This window comes from Clarias gariepinus, chromosome 20 (assembly GCF_024256425.1).
Source record: "Clarias gariepinus isolate MV-2021 ecotype Netherlands chromosome 20, CGAR_prim_01v2, whole genome shotgun sequence".
In the NCBI taxonomy this organism is placed as follows: Eukaryota; Metazoa; Chordata; class Actinopteri; order Siluriformes; family Clariidae; genus Clarias; species Clarias gariepinus.
The window spans coordinates 11719838-11738679 of NC_071119.1; the positions used below are offsets into that span (position 1 = coordinate 11719838).

At 38.5% G+C, this 18842-nt stretch overlaps 3 protein-coding genes across 3 annotated transcripts; 2 read left to right on the forward strand and 1 right to left on the reverse strand.

Moving 5' to 3' along the window:
• The first annotated feature begins 494 nt into the window (after window positions 1-494).
• On the forward strand, window positions 495-2457 carry med28 (mediator complex subunit 28). The gene is made up of 4 exons (XM_053480377.1): window positions 495-655; window positions 1076-1142; window positions 1836-1948; window positions 2032-2457. The coding sequence occupies exons 1-4, from the start codon at window positions 515-517 to the stop codon at window positions 2227-2229; spliced, it is 519 nt and encodes a 172-aa protein (XP_053336352.1). The 5' UTR covers window positions 495-514; the 3' UTR covers window positions 2230-2457.
• Window positions 2458-4379: 1922 nt separating this feature from the next.
• On the forward strand, window positions 4380-9327 carry tma16 (translation machinery associated 16 homolog). Its single transcript, XM_053480376.1, has 7 exons — window positions 4380-4465; window positions 4549-4658; window positions 7096-7133; window positions 7284-7368; window positions 7575-7723; window positions 7824-7866; window positions 8117-9327. The coding sequence occupies exons 1-7, from the start codon at window positions 4463-4465 to the stop codon at window positions 8298-8300; spliced, it is 612 nt and encodes a 203-aa protein (XP_053336351.1). The 5' UTR covers window positions 4380-4462; the 3' UTR covers window positions 8301-9327.
• Window positions 9328-9503: 176 nt separating this feature from the next.
• On the reverse strand, window positions 9504-15843 carry marchf1 (membrane-associated ring finger (C3HC4) 1). The gene is made up of 6 exons (XM_053480375.1): window positions 15696-15843; window positions 12231-12310; window positions 11529-12098; window positions 11264-11444; window positions 11009-11150; window positions 9504-10682 (listed from the first exon to the last, which is right to left on the reverse strand). Exons 1-6 carry the CDS (start codon window positions 15792-15794, stop codon window positions 10405-10407), a joined length of 1350 nt encoding a protein of 449 aa, XP_053336350.1. The 5' UTR covers window positions 15795-15843; the 3' UTR covers window positions 9504-10404.
• Between the last annotated feature and the right edge of the window lie 2999 nt (window positions 15844-18842).

The window sequence follows — 18842 nt, forward strand, 5'->3', positions numbered from 1 at the left end:
ATCTACTTCGTGCTATAATTAAATAAACAAACAAATAAATAATTACTGACTGTGGATGCAATATCCAACCGGTGGCAGTACATTAAGCAACTCGCCAGGGAACAGTACAGTACACTGCATTATTTGTACAGTACATTGCTATGGTGCCATTAGAGGTAATATCCGCTAGGGGCAGCAGTCTACACATTTGCTTAAGGGATTGTAATATTCCCTAGAGGCAGCATTAGTATATGGGACTGTACACTAAAAATCCGCTAGGGGCAGCACACTACACATTCGTATATGGGGCTGTACACTAAAAATCCGCTTGGGGCAGCACACTACACATTCGCTTATGGGACTGTACACTAAAAATCCGCTAGGGGCAGCACACTACACATTCGTATATGGGGCTGTACACAAAAAAATTCGCTAGGAGCAGCACACTACACATTCGCTTATGGGACTGTACACTAAATATCCGCTAGGTGGCAGTGAATGCGGAAAGGAACAGCAAACAGCGGAAAAGTCCAAGATGGCGTCTTCCATGGGTGGAATGTTCTCGGGACAACAGCAGCAGCCTCCCGGTGCTCATCCGCCTACTCCTGGTCCCGGAGCTCCGGGAAACAGAGCATCGGGGAACACTTTAGTCGACGATCTAGAAGCTTCTTTCGAAGTAAGGACGCTTCCTGTAAATCAGTTTTGTTGTTGTTTTGCGGTCGGGTTAGCTTGTTAATTATCTAGCAGCTTGTATCTAGTAGTAGCAGCATTCTGGTGCAATATATATATATATATATATATATATATATAGATAGATAGATAACTGTGAAAGCAAGATGCATAATAATAATAATAATAATAATAAATGGCTTTTGCAGCCTAACTAGTTCACTCTAATCCTAAATAACTTTTATTTTAGATATCTAAACCCATACAAGTGGTCCTTTTTTGTGGTTATTTTTTATTTGAATGGAACAAATCAAATTGAAATTTTATTTGTCACATACACAGTCCGAAATGTAGTGAAATGCAATCATCATCATCATCATCATTATGTATAATAGTATATTTTTATCTGTCTTTTTCCCCCCAACAGGCATGTTTTGCGTCTTTAGTCAGCCAGGATTATGTGAACGGGACAGACCAAGAGGAAATCAGGACAGGTGAGAGTCCTGGGTAATATTCATCTGCAAAAGTAACTGTGTGTTTGAGAAACAGTCTTCTTTTTCCCCTCCTCCTCTTCTTCTTCTTCTTCTTTGTTTTTTAACAGCGGTATTGCCGCCAACTGTAGCTCTCATTCTCCCTCACCTTCCTTGCTTCTTAAAGCAGATTTTCCAGACCTGCTTTCCTTGAAATATCAAGTGCATCCTTCCCTGATCTTGTCTTCTCTTGTTTTGTGAACCTTTCATCCACACACTCTTTCTTCTCGAACCACTCAGCATCATAAGTTGGAGTTCTGTATGTTGCATTGCTGCTACCTATAGATCTCAGTCCAGTCTTACTGTAAAACAACATGAAATGCTTCCTTTCCTGTTCAGTGACTCCATATTCTTAAAAAAAAAAAAACACCTTATCATTGCTTTCTACTCTTTCTAGCCCTCTCCTTAGCACACCTACTTTGTAAGCAAATGTCTTGCTTTTGATTCATAATCTCACACTCATTGCCTTCCCCCCCCCCCCAATATACCTATGCTGTGTTACTTTGATAACTTGATATTGACCTTGATGTCCACTTTTTTTGGTTGCTTTTTCAACTCATTGAGTCGACTCCTTTTAAGTGAACATGCAAGGTGATATTATGGATAAAGTGGGAGGGGGTAAAAAAAAAACTTGTGTTTGTCTGTCATTTTTTAAAGGGGTTGACCAGTGCATCCAGAAGTTTCTCGATGTAGCCCGACAGACCGAATGTTTTTTCCTTCAAAAGAGGCTACAGCTGTCTGTACAGAAACCGGAGCAGGTTGAGAAAGAGGTGGGTTTCTTACTGCTTGGCACCACATTTGCATGTTTAATGAACTGGTCATGTTGGTTACTGTCCCTACGTTTGACATGCAGGACATATCGGAATTAAGGAATGAGCTCCAGAGAAAGGAAATGCTAATTCAGAAGCACCTGTCCAAAATTCATCACTGGCAGCAGGTGCTGGAGGACATTAACGTTCAGCACAAAAAGCCTACAGAGCTCCCACAGGGGCCGCTGGCCTTCTTAGAGCAAGCCTCAGCCAACCTGCCAGCTCCCATGAAACCCAACTGAGCTGTGCCTCCGATGGGGTGTGTGTGTGTGTGTGTGTGTCGTTATTGAATTATTTTTATATATTTTTTTGGTATAAATGTTTTGATGTAATTTTGACCTGCAGTAATTTTTTGTGCTCGAAAGTAATTAAAACCTGTAACTGAGAGGGACATTTCTCAAATTGAATGGCTTTTCTTTTTTGATGATTCATTTCGTGTATTGTGTAGAATAAATGTCTACATTTTGTAGTTTGTGTGTGATGTGTTTGTTTATTAACCCTAACAATTTGTAAAGTTTTTTTTTTTGAAATTAGAAATTGGACCTTTTGGAGTTTCATTGAAAAAAACATTTAACAGGAAATTGCAATTGTTTGTAGAAAATTAATCCAAGATCAGCTTGTGTTGATGTTGGCGTCCTCCTGTAATATACTTGTTAGCTGTTCCTTCTTTAATAGATGTCGTACTTTTATAATTAATAATTGCATTCAATGTAAGGCAAATTTATTCTTTTATGACATATGCTATAGTAGCTAGACTAGATGGCCAAAAGTATGTGGACATCTGACCATTACTGTCATTGATGTTTTGTTGTTGTTGTTTTATTTCCCCCAAACTGCCACAACGTTGGATATTGTAGCATTACAATATAATATTCCATTCACTGGAACCTGATATAGCATAACAATGTTCTTCTTGGGCAATGCGCCGAGCTCCAGGAAAACATAACTTGGTACGGTTGGAATGGATGAACTTGAGTGTCCTGCAGAGAGCCCTGACCTCTGTCTTATGGAACGTTAATATCAGCAGAGCAGGGACTAAATGTGACACAGAATGTTCAACAAGCCTTAGCACTGAACTTGCTGCTGTTCGGATTAGCTTTATGCAGTTGGGTTGACGATTCGGACATCCAGCCAGGTTTATTGGAAATTTGTTTTTCAACAATCACATATATCACAACATTTTTGAACATGTAAATGTGATTGCACACTGTATGTCTTACATGTAGTCAGTAGACACAGGGTAATGGGAGAACTGACCAAAATCTGACCAAATCCAGGTGTTGTACTGAAAATCTACAGCAGGTGAAGTTTACTGAAAGTCTATTATTTGTGTGCTGGGTTTAAATTTAATTGGACATTAACTAAATTTGGAGCAGCTTAGTGGTTAGCACTGTCGGCTTGCATCTCCAGGGTCCGGGTTCGTTTCCTGGCCAGATTTGATTCCCACCTCTGTGTGCATGGTGGGTTTCCCACAGTCCAAAGGCATGTACAATTGGCATTCCCAAATTGCCCATTGTGTGTAAATAAATGTGTATGCATGTGTATATGTGTGTGTGCCCTGCGATGGATTGTCACTCTATCCAGTGTGTACTCTGCCTTGTGCCCTAAGTCTCCTGGAATAGGCTACAGCCCCACCATGACACTGTATACAGAAATAAGTGATATAGATGACGATCAACTTAATTTAAACTCAGCTCACAAATATCAGTCTTTCAGGAAGATTCATCACTTTATTTTAATGGCTTGCATAATAGCATGACTATATCACAATAACATGTTTATATACAGTATATTACCAAAGATCACCATGATTACTGTCTAAAGTTGTTACTGAGGAGTGTGAAAAAGTGGAGTAGATGGTAGGGATCTCCGTGGTTCAGACTGACAAACTTATTCCCCCACTCCATTCTGTACCAGCTTTCTCTTGAAAACAAAACAGATCAGCCTCGCTCATTCTTCAGTCAAGGATCCAGTGAGTCCCCCAGTTCTGGACAGGTAAAGTCCCCCAATTCTGGACCCTGGAGCTGTGAGTCCACAGCACTAACTGCTAAACTACCACAGCCTTAATGCAAAAATTAAACAACTCAATTAATAAATATCCTATTAATATTATTATTATTTATTCGATTAAATATGAAAATATAAATATGTCCATAGTTCACAATTCTTATTATTTTGTAAAGAAACACATCCTGTTATATTTTATCTTTTGAATCATCTTAGTCCAAAACCAATGACTTTATTTAATTTCATTTGGCTTGTATATTAACACCCAGACTTCACTGAGCATTAGTAGCTGCTTAAATGTACAGTACATTTTTGTTTTCATAAATCACTGAGGCCTTTAAAATCCGGAACTATTTATGTCCGTGCTCGAAATTTGGGACCGAAAACACAGACGGACCGAAATGTGCGCCTCGAAAACCTGTTCCCCTAAACGAAGCACGTGAGCGGAGCTAACCTCGAACAGCAGACATGGCAAGTGTAATGTTACTGAGGTTTTACAAATATTTATTAATAACCAGCGCTCAAAGCTAGTTAAATTATATTTATTTTCACAGCCGAAAGCGCTGAAAGGGAAGAACGCGGTGGAGAAGAAAGTGATCCATCCTTATAGCAGAAAAGCGGCGTCTCTGGCCAGAGCAGCTCACAAACAGGACAGGAAAGACAAGTAAGAGAGGAGTGTGTGTAGTGCACTACCTTAATGTGGACAGTTTTTTCAAAGGTGTGTCTGTGTGCGAGAGAGAACTAGTTTGCTAGAATGCGCCACACACACACTAGTCATGGGTCGTTAATGAACGATTCAAACGAATCTTTAACGTGACTCAGCAGAACGAGTAGTCTCGGAGCGTGATTCGTTCATTTTCTACTGGGCGCGCATGCGCAAATCCTCGCAAACCTCCGTAGGTTATGTACAGGAAACAGAATGGAGCGATTCTTCTCAGTGAGTCTTTTGTCACGTGACTCCCATAAACGCTATGCGTTGCAATAGATTCAAAATAATGAACGACTCGGATTAGAAGATATGAGACGTGAACTACTTATTCTGTTTATTATAATATGTCCTTAGCTGCATTGTAATATTTTTATTACCGGAACTATAGCCAAAATCTGTGTATGTAGACGTATTGGGGGTCTTTTTTTATTGAAAACTCAACATTTTATTTAATTTATGATCAAAAGAACTAAATGACTCAAAAAAAGATTTGTTCATTTTGATGAACGAGAATCAAAGAACCGAGTCACTAGAATGATTCAAACTTCCCATCACTAACACACACACAAACAGTCAAAAGTTTGCACACACCTTCTCCTTAACTGTAAAGCCATGGCCAAAAAGTTCTGAGAATGACACAAATAGAAATTTTAGCAAAGTCTCCTGTTTCAATGTTTTAAAAAGAATGACACAAAAAACATCCTTGAGTTTTTAAGCATGATGGAGCACGTTGCCAAGTTTTGGGTCTATGATTAGGGAAAACTCCAGACCTTAATCACATTGAGAATTTGCGGTCAATCCTCAAGAGGCGGGTGAACAAATAAAAACACAGTAATTCTGACATACTCCAAGCAATGATTATGCAAAAATGGGCAGCGCCACCAGTCAGGATGTGGTCGAGAAGTTGATTGACAGCATGCCAGGGTAAATTGCAGAGGTCTTAAAAAAGAAAGGTCAACACGTCAAATATGTCGTTCTCATGCATAAACTTAATGTAGTTGTCCAGAAAGGCCTTTGACACTCATAAAATGCTTGTAATTATACTATTATAATATACTAACGCGGCAGACACATATATTAATTTGAACATTTTCAAAACCTTGATGCATTAATTTAAACATTTTCAAAAACATTTTAATCACCTGGAATTGTTTTCAGTTCACAGCTGCACCTTGTCAAGAGTTAATTTTTTGCCTTCTTGATGTGCTATAGATCATCAGTTGTCTTGTGAAGTCAAGAAGTGCTACTGGAGCACCTTTACAAATCCATATTATGGCAAGAAACAGTCAGTTAAGCAAAGAGAAAAGAGCCCACATAAATGCTTCTTAGAATTGTAGCAGCAGACGTATTTCAACATCCACTGTTCAGGGGAGACTGTGTGAGTCCAAGCTTTATGGTTGAATTGCAAAGAAATTGCAAATAAACTATTACTTTGGAAGAACAATAAGCAGAAGAGACTTGCTTGGGTGAAGGAAACACAAGGAATGTAATACGGAGATCATTCGCATGTTTGAATCCCGCGTGATGCTGTAGCCTCAAGCAGCCAGGGCCTAGAGAGAGCTGAATGATTGAGCTCTCTCATGAGGGAGGGACGGGTGTCTATGAACTCGCTCAAGCAGAATGGATGGCGCTATCCTCCAAGTGTGTTGCGCTGCTGAAAAATATAACTAAAAAAGAAACACAAGGGATAGACATTAGATCAGTGGAAAGTGTCTGATAGGCTAATGAGTTCACATGTGAGATTTTTGGCTCTGAGTGCCACATCTTTGTTAGAGTAGAGGGTGAAAAGGCGGTTCCTGAATGTTGACCAGCATAGCTACCACATCTGGTTTGCACTTAGTGGGACCATCACTTGTTTTCCAACAGGACAATGACCCCAAACACACATCTAGGTTATGTAAGAGCTATTTGTCCAAGTAGGAGAGTGATGGATTGCTGCATCAGGTTACCTGGCCTCCATAATAACTCAAACTAAATCTTGTTCAAACTTAAGATGGTTTGGTAAAGGAAAAGCAGCCACCGAGTACTCGACACCTCTGGGAACTCATGTCATTATTTCATTGTTGTCAGTAGTTATGTCTAATGATGAAACGAAAAAAAAAACCACATTGAATAAGGTGGTGTGTCCAAACTTTTGATTGGTTGTGTGTGCATGAAAAAATAAAATATTGCCAAGGGTTTAAAAGTCTCCATTTGTGTTAGTTATGTAGTATTTTCAATTATCAATCCTCATTGTTGAATTTTGTTTCCTAACACTACAATGCACAAATAAAGTATTAATAATACCATCTGAAATCACTCTGGTTTAATTTGATGTATGAGTATAGGTTTTTTTTTTTCCCCCACTTCTTTCGTATGTTTGTGTAACATTTTCTGTTTTTCTTTTTTCCAGGTTAAAAAATGAAAAGGCTCAGCGTTTAAATTTATTTGGTAAGTCTTGTTAGAATTCGAAAGCCATGTACCAATTCTTGTGTTCCACTGATTGTAATGTTTCGCGTGTAACAATTACATAAGGGATCTCATTTCGGGAGTGTAATAAATTATTAGGTATAAGTTTAACCTGTTCTGGTCCATCAACAGGAGAAAAACTTTTATGGTTCCAAAGTCAGCTGGACTCAGACAAGTTAGAATATTCTAAACAAGAGGCTTGTGAAATCATCGAGAGGTAAGATATTGTATATCACACTTTAGAACAAGTTTATTATTATTATTATTTATTTATTTATTTTTTACACCTGAGACATTTGATTCAAGCTATAAATGGGAAGGGGAACGTGGTGTTAGTCGGGGTTTATTGTTGGCTATTTATTATCTAATGTTCATTATGTGTTTATATTGTTCTGGTAAAGTTCAAGTTCTTCTCTTACTCAGGTACTTGCACCGATTTGATGCGGAATTAGACCAGATCGAACTGGCCAACAGCATTAAAGGGCGTCAGGGTCGACTGCACTTCTCCAGAGAGGCCATCATAAAGCAGACGATGGAAAGAGAGCGAGCTCAATACGAAGGGAACGGCTTCGGTCAGTAATCTCCTTACATTTATTATCCAAAGATCCGAGATATATATATATATATATATATATATAATACAGTTTATCTTGTTTTTTTGTACTTTCATAGAGATTCCAGATATAATCAACAGCAAGCATTTGAAAACGTTCAGGTAAGAACTCTTGAACCAGAAATTTTAGAAATAAGTCTCCCAGAATTATTGCTAATTATCAAACTTCAATTATCAGTTTATACAAGCTATATTGATTGCTTTTTCCTCATTCTCATGAAGGGTGCAAATAACTGGACACTTTATCTACTACCTGTTTACTTATGTGACAAGTATTCAGGACATGTGCAGTGCTAAAGAAACGTTTTTGTGTAACTGAGAGCAGTGAAAACATTTCCTTGTTGTTTGATAGAGAGTGGAACGGGGATCTAAAGAAACTGCCCAACATCAAGATGCGCAAAGTTTCAGCAAAAGGCCTAGAGAAACAACACACTGCAGTGCAAGAAACACACACCATGGAAGAGAAGCATGAAGATGAGGATGAGGATGAAGTACTTCAGGATTCTGATGCAGAGCTTTCGGAAGATAATGCATGATGCAAAACAGCTATTGACTGAGCGTATATATTTTTTAAAGTGTAGATGACTGATACAGTGTGTGTGTGTGTGTGTGTTCAAGTACAAAGTTCATTTCTAGTCAGGACTTGCTGTATATATCTGTTTGGGCTGTTGTGATGCTGCTACATCCATTTTAAATTAAAAAAAATCTATTTAAATGTGCCAGTCAGATTTGATCTGTTCATGTCTTTCATAAAAAAAGTCTCCAACTGTGCTTTTAATTTAGCCCCACGCCAGGAACTAGACAATTGAAGGATGTCTGACCTGTCCTATTATTATTATTATTATTATTAGTGTTGGCTAACTGTGAAGTGAAAAACGACTCCAACACAGACATGCCAAAACTTTTCTCGAATGGCCACTAGGAGCCTGGCTCCATCCATCTTCAACTGCTTACTTGAAGTGGATTCCCAAGGTAGCAGTTCCAGCAGGAAACCCCTTCCTTTTCCTTGGCCACTTTAACAAACTTTGACTAAGGGATCCTGAGGCACTCCCAGGCCAGTTTGGAGTTATACTCTTTCCATCTAGTCCTAGTCCTAGGTCTGGCCTCCTCCCAGCTGAATGTGCCAAGAACACCACCCTAAGGAGGCATCCTAGTGGCATCCTTACCACATGCCTGAACCAATTTATCTAATTTCTTTCTTCGCAAAGGAACCGAGTTTTGAGTACTTTGAGTTTTTCACTCGCTCATGCCCATAATTGACTGATAGATCTCAAAAGCTTTGACTTTTGGCTCAACTTTCTTGTTGCCACAATGGCACGGATAAACGACTGCATTCAGTGAATAAATCACCATAGAGCCCTAATGTCTTTTTACTTTACAACAGAAATAAATCTGGTAACAGCTTGGTACTAAAATTGTTTTGACAACTGTAGGAGAGATGAATTTTTATGTAACTCATCAGGTCAAATTATATTAGGGAATAAAATGATGCATAATTAGGGGCATAGCTGAAATGCAGGTGTTGAACTGCTAGCTGTCTGCTATCCATCGCTAACTAGAATCGTTGTAGTTTAAATTTCTACAGAGAATTACATGTAGGGTATGGTTCACTTGGATCCAAAGTAACTTTAGCATAAAAATTAACATTATTCACCATAGCATCTTAATTAAGTTAAAGCTAGCTCAGCTAACGCGTGGTAACATTTGCCCATTTTTGGGTTAACCAGAGTTTTAAGTAGTCAGGTCATGCAAAGATTGTGACGACTAAAACTCTCTGTTGAACTTTTTTTAAACAAATGTTCGTGGTGACGGTTGAAAACCAATAGCCTGTTTAATTAAAATTTTAGCCAAAATTAAAAAAATGGAATAATATACATGAGTGCTAAATATTTCATAAGCTGACACACAGGTGTCAAATAAATGGTCTTAGGGTTACAAGAGTGCAGACATCATCTTTGAATAAAGATTATCACATCAATGGACAAAGTGGAAATTAAATAGAAATAATAACTGTCTCCAAGTCAAGAATCTGATTAAGAAACTTAACATTTTTATTGATTAAAGTTGATACAAACAACGGATTTATTTCTTTTTTATGATTAAAAAACTGTCTCAGAAAATTATAATCATTGTTAATATGTCCATGGCGCACAATCCGGTGTTTTACCCTGTAATTATGTTCAGTGCTTCATGATTGTGCAGAATTTGTACTTAATACTGATTTTTGAGGTCATAGTTCTTCTGCAAAATGTCCTGGTCAATAAAATTGGTATATTTGGCTTCAAAATGTTATGATTTTATTAGACAGTGAGGCAGGGGTGGATCGGTGATTAAGGTGTTGGACTACAGACCAGAAGGCTCTTGCATCAAACCTTGATGCAGACGGGTCACCACTGTTGGACACTCGTGCAAGGTCCTTCACCTCCAAGTTCTTAGATACAATTGGGCATTGAGCTGGCAACCCGACTCTGTGAATAACTGCCACAGAAACGGCAGATGTATAACTGTTCCACTGTTGTATATAAAACTAAGGTTTGCATTTTCCTTATGCATTTGAATGATTTTTCCCCATAGTAATTAAGGGAAAGAAGTCAGTTCCACCAAACAGACTTCCAAACCGAACCATCACTTAAAAAAAAATTAAACTGGTGCCACCTCTGCACTTCGTCCTGCTGGGCCAGGACAGTGAACGCTAGTTTGGGTCTGGTGGGTGGCAACAGCGTGAGGGGGCGGGGCTTTTTCAGCCATGTTGCACACCAAGTCTGGACAGTTGTGCACAAAGATGACACAGTTAAAAGCCTTCAGGCGCCTCCAGATGTTTAGGTAGACTTTGCACTGGATGTGCATGAAAATGAGGCCTGCCACCATGCTGAGGGTAACAATGCCAAGCTTGGTCCAGAACAACCACTCCAGCGGTCCTGCAACATCGAGAGGTATATAATTACAGCAGTGTCCAATTAGAAGACAAAGACATAAGCATTGAGTGTTAAATAAACATCATTACAACCTAATTTTTGCTTATTTTCATTAAGAATGCAAATGCTTATGCAAGACCTTTTTTTATATACAACGAGCCAACGTAGGAATATAGAATGAAAATCCTTTTAAAGATCGTATTTAAAATCTGTTTATGATAAGCCTTGGATTATATAAAGCATGATCCAGATAAGTTGTTACCATAGCAACGAGAACGTATTAGAATTAGAACAAATAGAAAAAGGGATTTGACCACTATGCTCTTTACCTTGCTGTAATCCTTCAGTAGTGTAGTGCATGAGGACGAAGACATAAAGGGACCAGGCGACACAGCCCATGGCCATCAGGTGAAAGATCACGGCGCAGAAGATCCTCCTGCGTTCACCTGCGGACAGGTTCAAGTTCTCCCACTGAGAAAGAGAGAGACGATGCAATGAAATAAACTTTTAATCTAAGCATTAGTCTTTCACGTTAAGTGATCACGTTTCGTGTTTTTGTGTACGTGAGAGATAGAGCGTTGCACCTTGCGCAAGGGTTTGAGGTGCGACTCCATGATGAAGTTGAATTTACACAGTTCACAGCAGCGCGTGTCCGAGCTTTTGATCCACTGGTGCAGGCAGGCGTGGTGGACGAAGCGTAGACTCCCTGTGCACCTACACGGCATGATGAGAGGACACTCCTCATCAGCTTCACTGTGGCAGATCCTACACATACAACAAACTTTTAACAGACCATTACTACATATGATTTCTCTATGATGTCTCTTTTTTCTTTTTGGAGTCTCTCACCTGCACAGTTCAGGTTCATTATCAGTGCATGCTTCCTGTAGAGTCCTGTTCTGATTGGATGGCTTTGTGTATTTCTGAGTTGTAGGGACGGCCATATCTGTGCCTCCTGGTCCCTGTTCCTCATAAGTCTTTGTAATTGGCCCCTCCTCTTCCTCCTCCTCCTCCTCTTCCTCCTCCTTACTACCTTTGCTGGCATGATTGGCTGAATTGCTCTCTAGCTCGTCCATATTAAAGGATGTCCTCTGTGACGTTTTGAGGTCCTGTTTCTGGGCTTTATCCCCACAAGAACCCGGGAACACAAGTGGACGTCGTCTACGCCGGGCTTTCTCACGACTCCAGGACCGTTCTGCCCTGTGGTACTGTTCGTCTTCTGAAGAAGAGTCATTCTTGGTGTTCGTGATTCCTGACTGCTCCACCCAGTCTGCAATGCAACCACTGCTCTTCCGGTGTCGCCTGTGTCGCCGGTATCGACGCTTCACCTGTTGCTTAGTGATGGGAGTGTGGTTTACGGGAACGATGGTGGTGGTATGGTTTGGGCCATGATATCCAGAGTTGAATACATCACCAGTGCTGGATACACACATTCACAATTTAATTTTTATTTTTAATTCATTTTAAGATTCATTTAAGATTCAAAGAACTTTATTAACCCCAGAGGGAAATTGCTTTACATCGTGGATCAATAGCTTTAGCTTCACCCACCTGCCCATTTCCTGACAGGAAGCTGTGGCAAAAGGCTGTGATACGCCACTCAGTGCTGACTCTTGTGTAGACCTATGCACCTAAAACAACACAGATAAAAATAAAAAAAAAAGACTTTTAAGCGATACAGAACATTAGCTGACAGCTATTCTTTAGCCGTATCCGGTACCTGAAAAAAAAAATGAGGTTAAGGGGATGTATTATATTTGCTAATTAATTTAATCATCAACCAAATTTTGGACACTAATAAGTTTTGCAGCAGTTATTTTATCCTCCATGCCTTGTCTAGCTGTTCATAGAAAATATGATCACATTCACAGAGAATGCCAATGCAATGCTGTTCATAATGATCCTTTGTAAATGCAAAGACGTTTTCTCATGAGCATAATTAGTGGTCTATATAAAAAAAGAATCTTCCCACTTAGTTGAACACTGGCATGAATAACTAAGTATATATTAATTTAGTAATTCTATGAATTAGTCATTTAACATTAAGTATTCTTCACTATTCACTTCATTTATTAAGTGAATGAATTTTCTCTACTATGCAAAAGAGTTCCCCTAATTTCCTCATATTTTTGCTTCCAAAGAGCAAGGCTGTCTTGTAGTTTTGATGAATAGTTCTTCAGGCTTCCTGAAGGACTTTTTGGTTTGTTAAACCACAAAGTGACCTATGAATCATTCAAGCATACAAAACATCTAACTTATGAATAAACCAGTGAGAAACAGGTGCAGATGATGATGGATGATCAGCCCGGTGATTAGTATACTGGTGATGCTGAACGCTGAGTCGTTAGTGTAAGGCGACAGTGCTTACCACTACACCACCTTCGTCAAATATTCGACGATTCTTATCATAATTCAAAAATATTAATATAAATTGATACAAAATATAAACTAAAAATGAGACAAATTAACCTGCACTTTACCTTTTGCAAAGAATCAGGGTTGTAGTGAATGAGACCAGAGAGAGGAGAGGAGGATCAAGGGGGCTACTGTGTAGGACGACTTTTACACACATGCGCACTAAGATCGAGCGTGGGAGAAGATTACCCACAATGCTGCTCATTTTACAAGAACTTGCTCGTCTACTGAAGTAAAATTTGTTTAACATTTTTTCTTGTCTTGCGAAACACTCACAATTTGTTCGGAAGCGGGCTTGTATTTCAAAACACTTGTAAACCAAAGCTAATTTCCCCATAAGAAATAATAATAATAAAAAATTAAATACATGAAATAATTTATACAACATATAAAGTAAAAATAAAACAAATTAACCTGGACTTCACAAAAAGAATCGTGACAGAGCAGTGTTTCTGCGTAGAGCAGAGTGTTTGTGTGTGTGTGTGAAGCACGAGAAGGAGGTGGGGAGGGGGGGTGTAAAGGGGCACGGTGTCAAATTATGCGTGCGCACAAATAACGGGCTGCTGAGGGAGGGAGAAAAGGGATCTTTAACCTCTCTAATGAAAAATATGTTTTATACACACACGTGGTCACAGTGTTATAGTAAACAGTACACACGTGCAGGGATGTTAATTATACCAGTAAGAGATGGCAACTAAGACCCAGCAGGGGAGACGATTACCCACAATTCCGCAGCATAAGAGAGAGAAAAACCATTGTTTCAGTTCTGATCACGTCATGCTTGGCGTCAAAACGGAAAGCGCCTGCGTGATACATGATACTCGATACTTGCAAATAAGACTTGCTCGTTTTCCAAGTCAAAATTTATTTAAAATATTTGCTTGTCTTGCGGAACACTCGCAAACCGCGTTACTTGCAATCCGAGGTTTCACTGTACTTGCAATCTAAAGGTCCATTGTATTTAATTTAGTCTACATAATTTTTATTTTATTTACTATGAAATAAAAATTTAATATGAAGAATTGTGTTATTTAATATGAAGAAATGTCGAGTGGCTCAAGCCTTTCAAAAATTGTAAAAGACACCCAAAGTAAATACTTTTCTATCATGGTTGAAGTAGCATTATCTAACAATGTAATTTAATATCACAGAAACAACTAAGACACACCAATCCTATTACTTGAGCTAAAGCTGAGATAAAGAAACTGGGCCTGTTTAGTGCATGGGATCATAAGTATGTTCAGCACACACTTTAGTTAGTTAGTTAGCAAAAAAAAAAAGTCTAAATTCTAAAGAAGCAATAAAAGTCAATTTGAAGTAAAAAAAAAAATATATATATATATATATTTATGTTTAGAATTAAAAATTCCTGTCCTCATAATACTGTACTGTTTTTTTTTCTAGTTATTGTACCATGTTCTTTGTAACTTAAAATTATGCTTAGCAAAACCATGAAGACATCACAATGCAGAAAAAGTGTGAGCAATGAAGTCCTTTCCGACCTACTTCAGACAGACAATTCACTTATCTACTGTTGTGCACATAATAGACATGGTCATAGTAAAAGAGCAACAATGCTTTGCAGTCGTTTATATAAAAATACAAGATAAACCAGGAGACTTCTATACAGTGTAACTTCAGAAGTGGATCCTGAAATAGACTCACTTTACCTGGAGCATAAAAGAACAATGCTGAGTTTCAGTCACTTTAATATGTTTAAAATGCTATTAATAGACCTATAACGGTTCTCATGTGGTAGATAGGCGCTGTACATAGATTAGTTTAAGGATTAAATTAAAAGAAATTATGAGGAAAAGGACAAGGCCAAGATTTTTGGCCTTACCTTATTTGTTAGCAGGTTGTACAGAATTATTAATGTTTTTATATTGCTATAATTGTGGTATCCATTTTATCAATGAATAAAATTTTAAAGACAAATAAGGTGTTGCATCGACTAGATTTAAAGTCGGGACCATTCTGAAGTCTATCTATATAATGTATGCTGCTAGTCTTGGTGACATTCACGGCTCAGATTTACAATATTCTGTACAGACCTCATGCTACCGTGCTACTACTGAACCCACTATTTGCTTCTGCTCCTTGCCACATCACAGCTTCAAATATGTACCCCAGGTCCCGCCCCAGTTTGGGTTTTTGGCACCGATCATACTTTGTTCATAGGCCTCAATCTCTGGATCTGTTTCACCATCCAGTCCCAGAACAAATACGGTTTTATTTGCTTATTCCACTATTTCCTCTTCTATTGAGGTGTGAGCATTTTGCACTTATATAAAAAAGGTTTTTCTCAAATCACAGCACTGGAAAGATGAAAATACTAGATACAAGAAATCAAGTCAAATCCCTGGTAGCCTGTTTCTGCTAAAGCAGATAATAAAACATGACAGGAAGTGCTCTTATACTGGAGCTACTTATTTTTCCACAGAATGTGTTTTATTCCATTTATACCACAGCTGATTTTTGATAATTATCATACCTTTTAACCATGTAATCTTATGGGACAATGTCTATGAGACAAGCTAATAAGAACTCTTTATTATCAAATCCCCAGTATGCTATCTATAAAAGCTTACATAGACTTACCTTGTTTACTTTATTCTTGTTTCTGGTTCTGATGCTGTCCTGCCCATTAAAACTAGCATCCTCACTAACAGGCATGACGGATATTTGATGCACGGGCATGTTAACAGCGTGGATCCTGGAATACTCAACTAGTCCACATGGTTGATGTACATTCCCAAACGCAAGTGTATATAACCTGGAAAAATCCAGAAAGTCAGTGAGGCCTTACTCTGTAGAGAATGGTCCACAAGAACCTGAAAGAGAGAGAGAACGTCACACTAATAGTATTAGCCTGGTCAATGAACACGTGGTTATGAGGACTTAGTGGTTATTTTATCCTGAAATCTCCTCCCCTACAGCCCTGGAGCAGCTAATCAACTTAGAATCATAGGAACCTCAACACAGGGGTCATCCTCTTTTAGACACACACATACACATACTGTCTCTTCACCTGCCGTATCTACCTTCCTTTTTTTTATAAAAATATACAATAACATAATTCAACACGTATGATTATGCATTGGATATTGATATTTCTTGTGCAACGCCGGTGTCCTTACAGCACTCAGCTCAGCTACTTACTTACAGATGACGAGCGTGACTGTGTTAGCGGTACAGTATTAGCAAAAACGTTAAAACTTTGGTTATTTCTTCCCAAGATAACAAGAAGACAGCTGCAGAAGCAAGGGCTAAATCCACCGCAGCCACTGTCAAATGGAAGTTAAATACTATTCTGAGATAGATTAGAGGTCATATTGATAATAAATAATGATATACATGTATTTAAGGTGGAGCTTTCATATAAAGTGACAGTATTTGCCCCAGGAATTTTGAGGAAACTGGCATTGCTGTCAAATCCAAGCATGAGCATGGCAAGTTACTTGGAATATGATAAGATGCTCATCTCATGGTGAACACTAGATGGAGGCCTTTTCAAAGTTTCTGTTGTACCACCTAAGATTAATTTAGCGCAAGGGAAGGAGATATAGCTGAAACACTTGGAGTAGCCAAATCGCCAATTTGGCAAATCTCTTGAAAAACAAGAACTGAAAATGATTGAAGTCAGGAACACTCTTGAGATTGTTGGCACTAAAGAGATGGCACTTCATGATTGTGGTAAAAAAAATAATAATTAAAAAAATTCAACAAAACTTGAAATGATCAGAAACAGAAATATTCTAGAAAACATCTAAAACAAAAGTCTGCCAAGTTCTGAAGCAAGATTCCTTTGACAGATGGAGCCAAAAATAACTTTTTCGAAACAGAAGAATATGAAGAAGGAAAGGGAGGGGTCGTGATCCGAAGCATACCATAAAACCTGTCAAACATGTTGGAGACACTGTGGGTGGTGGAGTACTGTATGTATAGCTGCCACTGGAACTGACTTACTGGTGTTTATTGATGATTTGACTGCTGATAGCAAGTAGCAGGATGTATTCTGATATGTACATAGGGAAATTCTCTGCTCACATTCAATGCTGTAACACTGTTTAGCCAGTGCTGGTATGGTACAGGTGGTGAATAACTCAAAATGCACACCCATGGCAAAGAAAGTGAATGTAAGTCCGTCACCTGACCTGAGCGGCGTTTCACCTACTGAAGGCAGAACTAAAGGAAGAAACACCCACAAACAAGCAGATTCAATAAAGGTCTGGCAAAGCAGCTCAAAGAAAAGTTTTTAACGTGAAATATTTGCATCCAAGTTTTAAAACTAATCTGTATATTGGTTAGTTTTCAACTACTTTTGAGCCGGTGAAAATGGAGGGCAAACATATTATTCATTTACACCCTCTTTCATACCGCTTATTCTGTACAGGGTCACTGGAAGTTGTGAACACCAGTTAGCCTAGTTAGCCTTAGCCACAGTGCTAACCATTACACCACCATGCCACTGGGTAAAAATATGGCTAGGGTAATGTTAATGCAATATTTTTTGTTAAAACCTTTAAGTTAAAGCTGAAAGTCTACCCATGAAACCACATCTCGGGTTTAATTCAATGTGATGGTGTCCAGGACAAAATTATAAACAATCGCCAACCAATGTTAAGTGTACCTTCAAAATTGATGGAAGCTTGTTTTTGGCTCACCAGGCCAGGACAATAGAGAATTCGGAAAAAAGGGAGAACAAATAGATGTGACCCACATGTGGCATGCTCATGGTATGGAAACACATCTAACATGTACAGTAGCTGAGAGTGAAAAGGGTGTGGAAGCCTAAACATCAACCTACTGTAGCACATGATTATTTAACAGGGAAATTTTTTTGTGAATCTTTCGTTTGTAATTTGGTTAAAGGAAAAAGTCAACAAAGCTGTTCACTCACTTGTCTCCAACTGACAAGCAGGTACTCCATTTTGGTGGATGAACTGAGGTGAGAACATTACTGGATTTTACCATGACTTGGATTTTATTAGATAAATGTAATGATGATCATGATTATGGTGTTTGTGCTTAGCTGACAATTCACTTAGTTCATTTTGTATTATATATTTATATTTTACCTCTTCATTTTGTTCAAGATTTAAAGCTCACTGACTAAATGAATTATTGAAAGGAAAAGATGATGTTTCATTTATTAGATTTTTAACCAGCTCATTGGTTTTTCTTTCTCTTAATTTGTTTTATGAGGAAACCTGACCTAAAAAAAAAAAGGGGAAGAGAAGCATAACATACAGCACAAATGGTTTGATGTTAGACATTTTGCTCGGGTTTGGATAGCAGCGCAGCACGCCACGCGTTTCAAAAGACATAACTTTATTTATATTATTATTAAAAAATTAATATCAGAAAAGGGTGTTTATGTGAAACTGGGTCGTGTGATCAAATGTCTCATGAACTGATCGACATTTACAGCCATGGGCAAAGGTTTTGAGAAAGACACAAATATTATTTTTTTACAAAGTTTGCTGCTTCTTTTTTTTTTTTTTTTGTCAGATGTTACTATGATATCTTCTTCTTTGTCTTTCGGCTGTTCCCTTTCAGGGGTCGCCACAGCGAATCATCTGCCTCCATCTAACCCTATGCTCTGCATCCTCTTCTCTCACACCAACTAACTTCATGTCCTCTCTCACTGCATCCATAAATCTCCTTTTTGGTCTTCCTCTAGACCTCCTGCCTGGCAGTTCCAACCTCAGCATCCTTCTACCGATATATTCACAATCTCTCCTC

Coding starts and splice junctions, on each gene's coding strand:
- med28 (XM_053480377.1), top strand. CDS start 515: ATGGCGTCTTCCATGGGTGGAATGTTCTCGGGACAACAGCAGCAGCCT. Junction 1,143..1,835: donor CCAAGAGGAAATCAGGACAG/GTGAGAGTCCTG, acceptor CATTTTTTAAAG/GGGTTGACCAGTGCATCCAG. Junction 1,949..2,031: donor CGGAGCAGGTTGAGAAAGAG/GTGGGTTTCTTA, acceptor TTTGACATGCAG/GACATATCGGAATTAAGGAA.
- tma16 (XM_053480376.1), top strand. Junction 7,369..7,574: donor GCTTGTGAAATCATCGAGAG/GTAAGATATTGT, acceptor TCTCTTACTCAG/GTACTTGCACCGATTTGATG. Junction 7,724..7,823: donor ATACGAAGGGAACGGCTTCG/GTCAGTAATCTC, acceptor GTACTTTCATAG/AGATTCCAGATATAATCAAC.
- marchf1 (XM_053480375.1), bottom strand. CDS start 15,794: ATGCCCGTGCATCAAATATCCGTCATGCCTGTTAGTGAGGATGCTAGT. Junction 12,311..15,695: donor ACAAGAATAAAGTAAACAAG/GTAAGTCTATGT, acceptor GTGTTGTTTTAG/GTGCATAGGTCTACACAAGA. Junction 11,445..11,528: donor AATGAACCTGAACTGTGCAG/GTGAGAGACTCC, acceptor TTGTATGTGTAG/GATCTGCCACAGTGAAGCTG.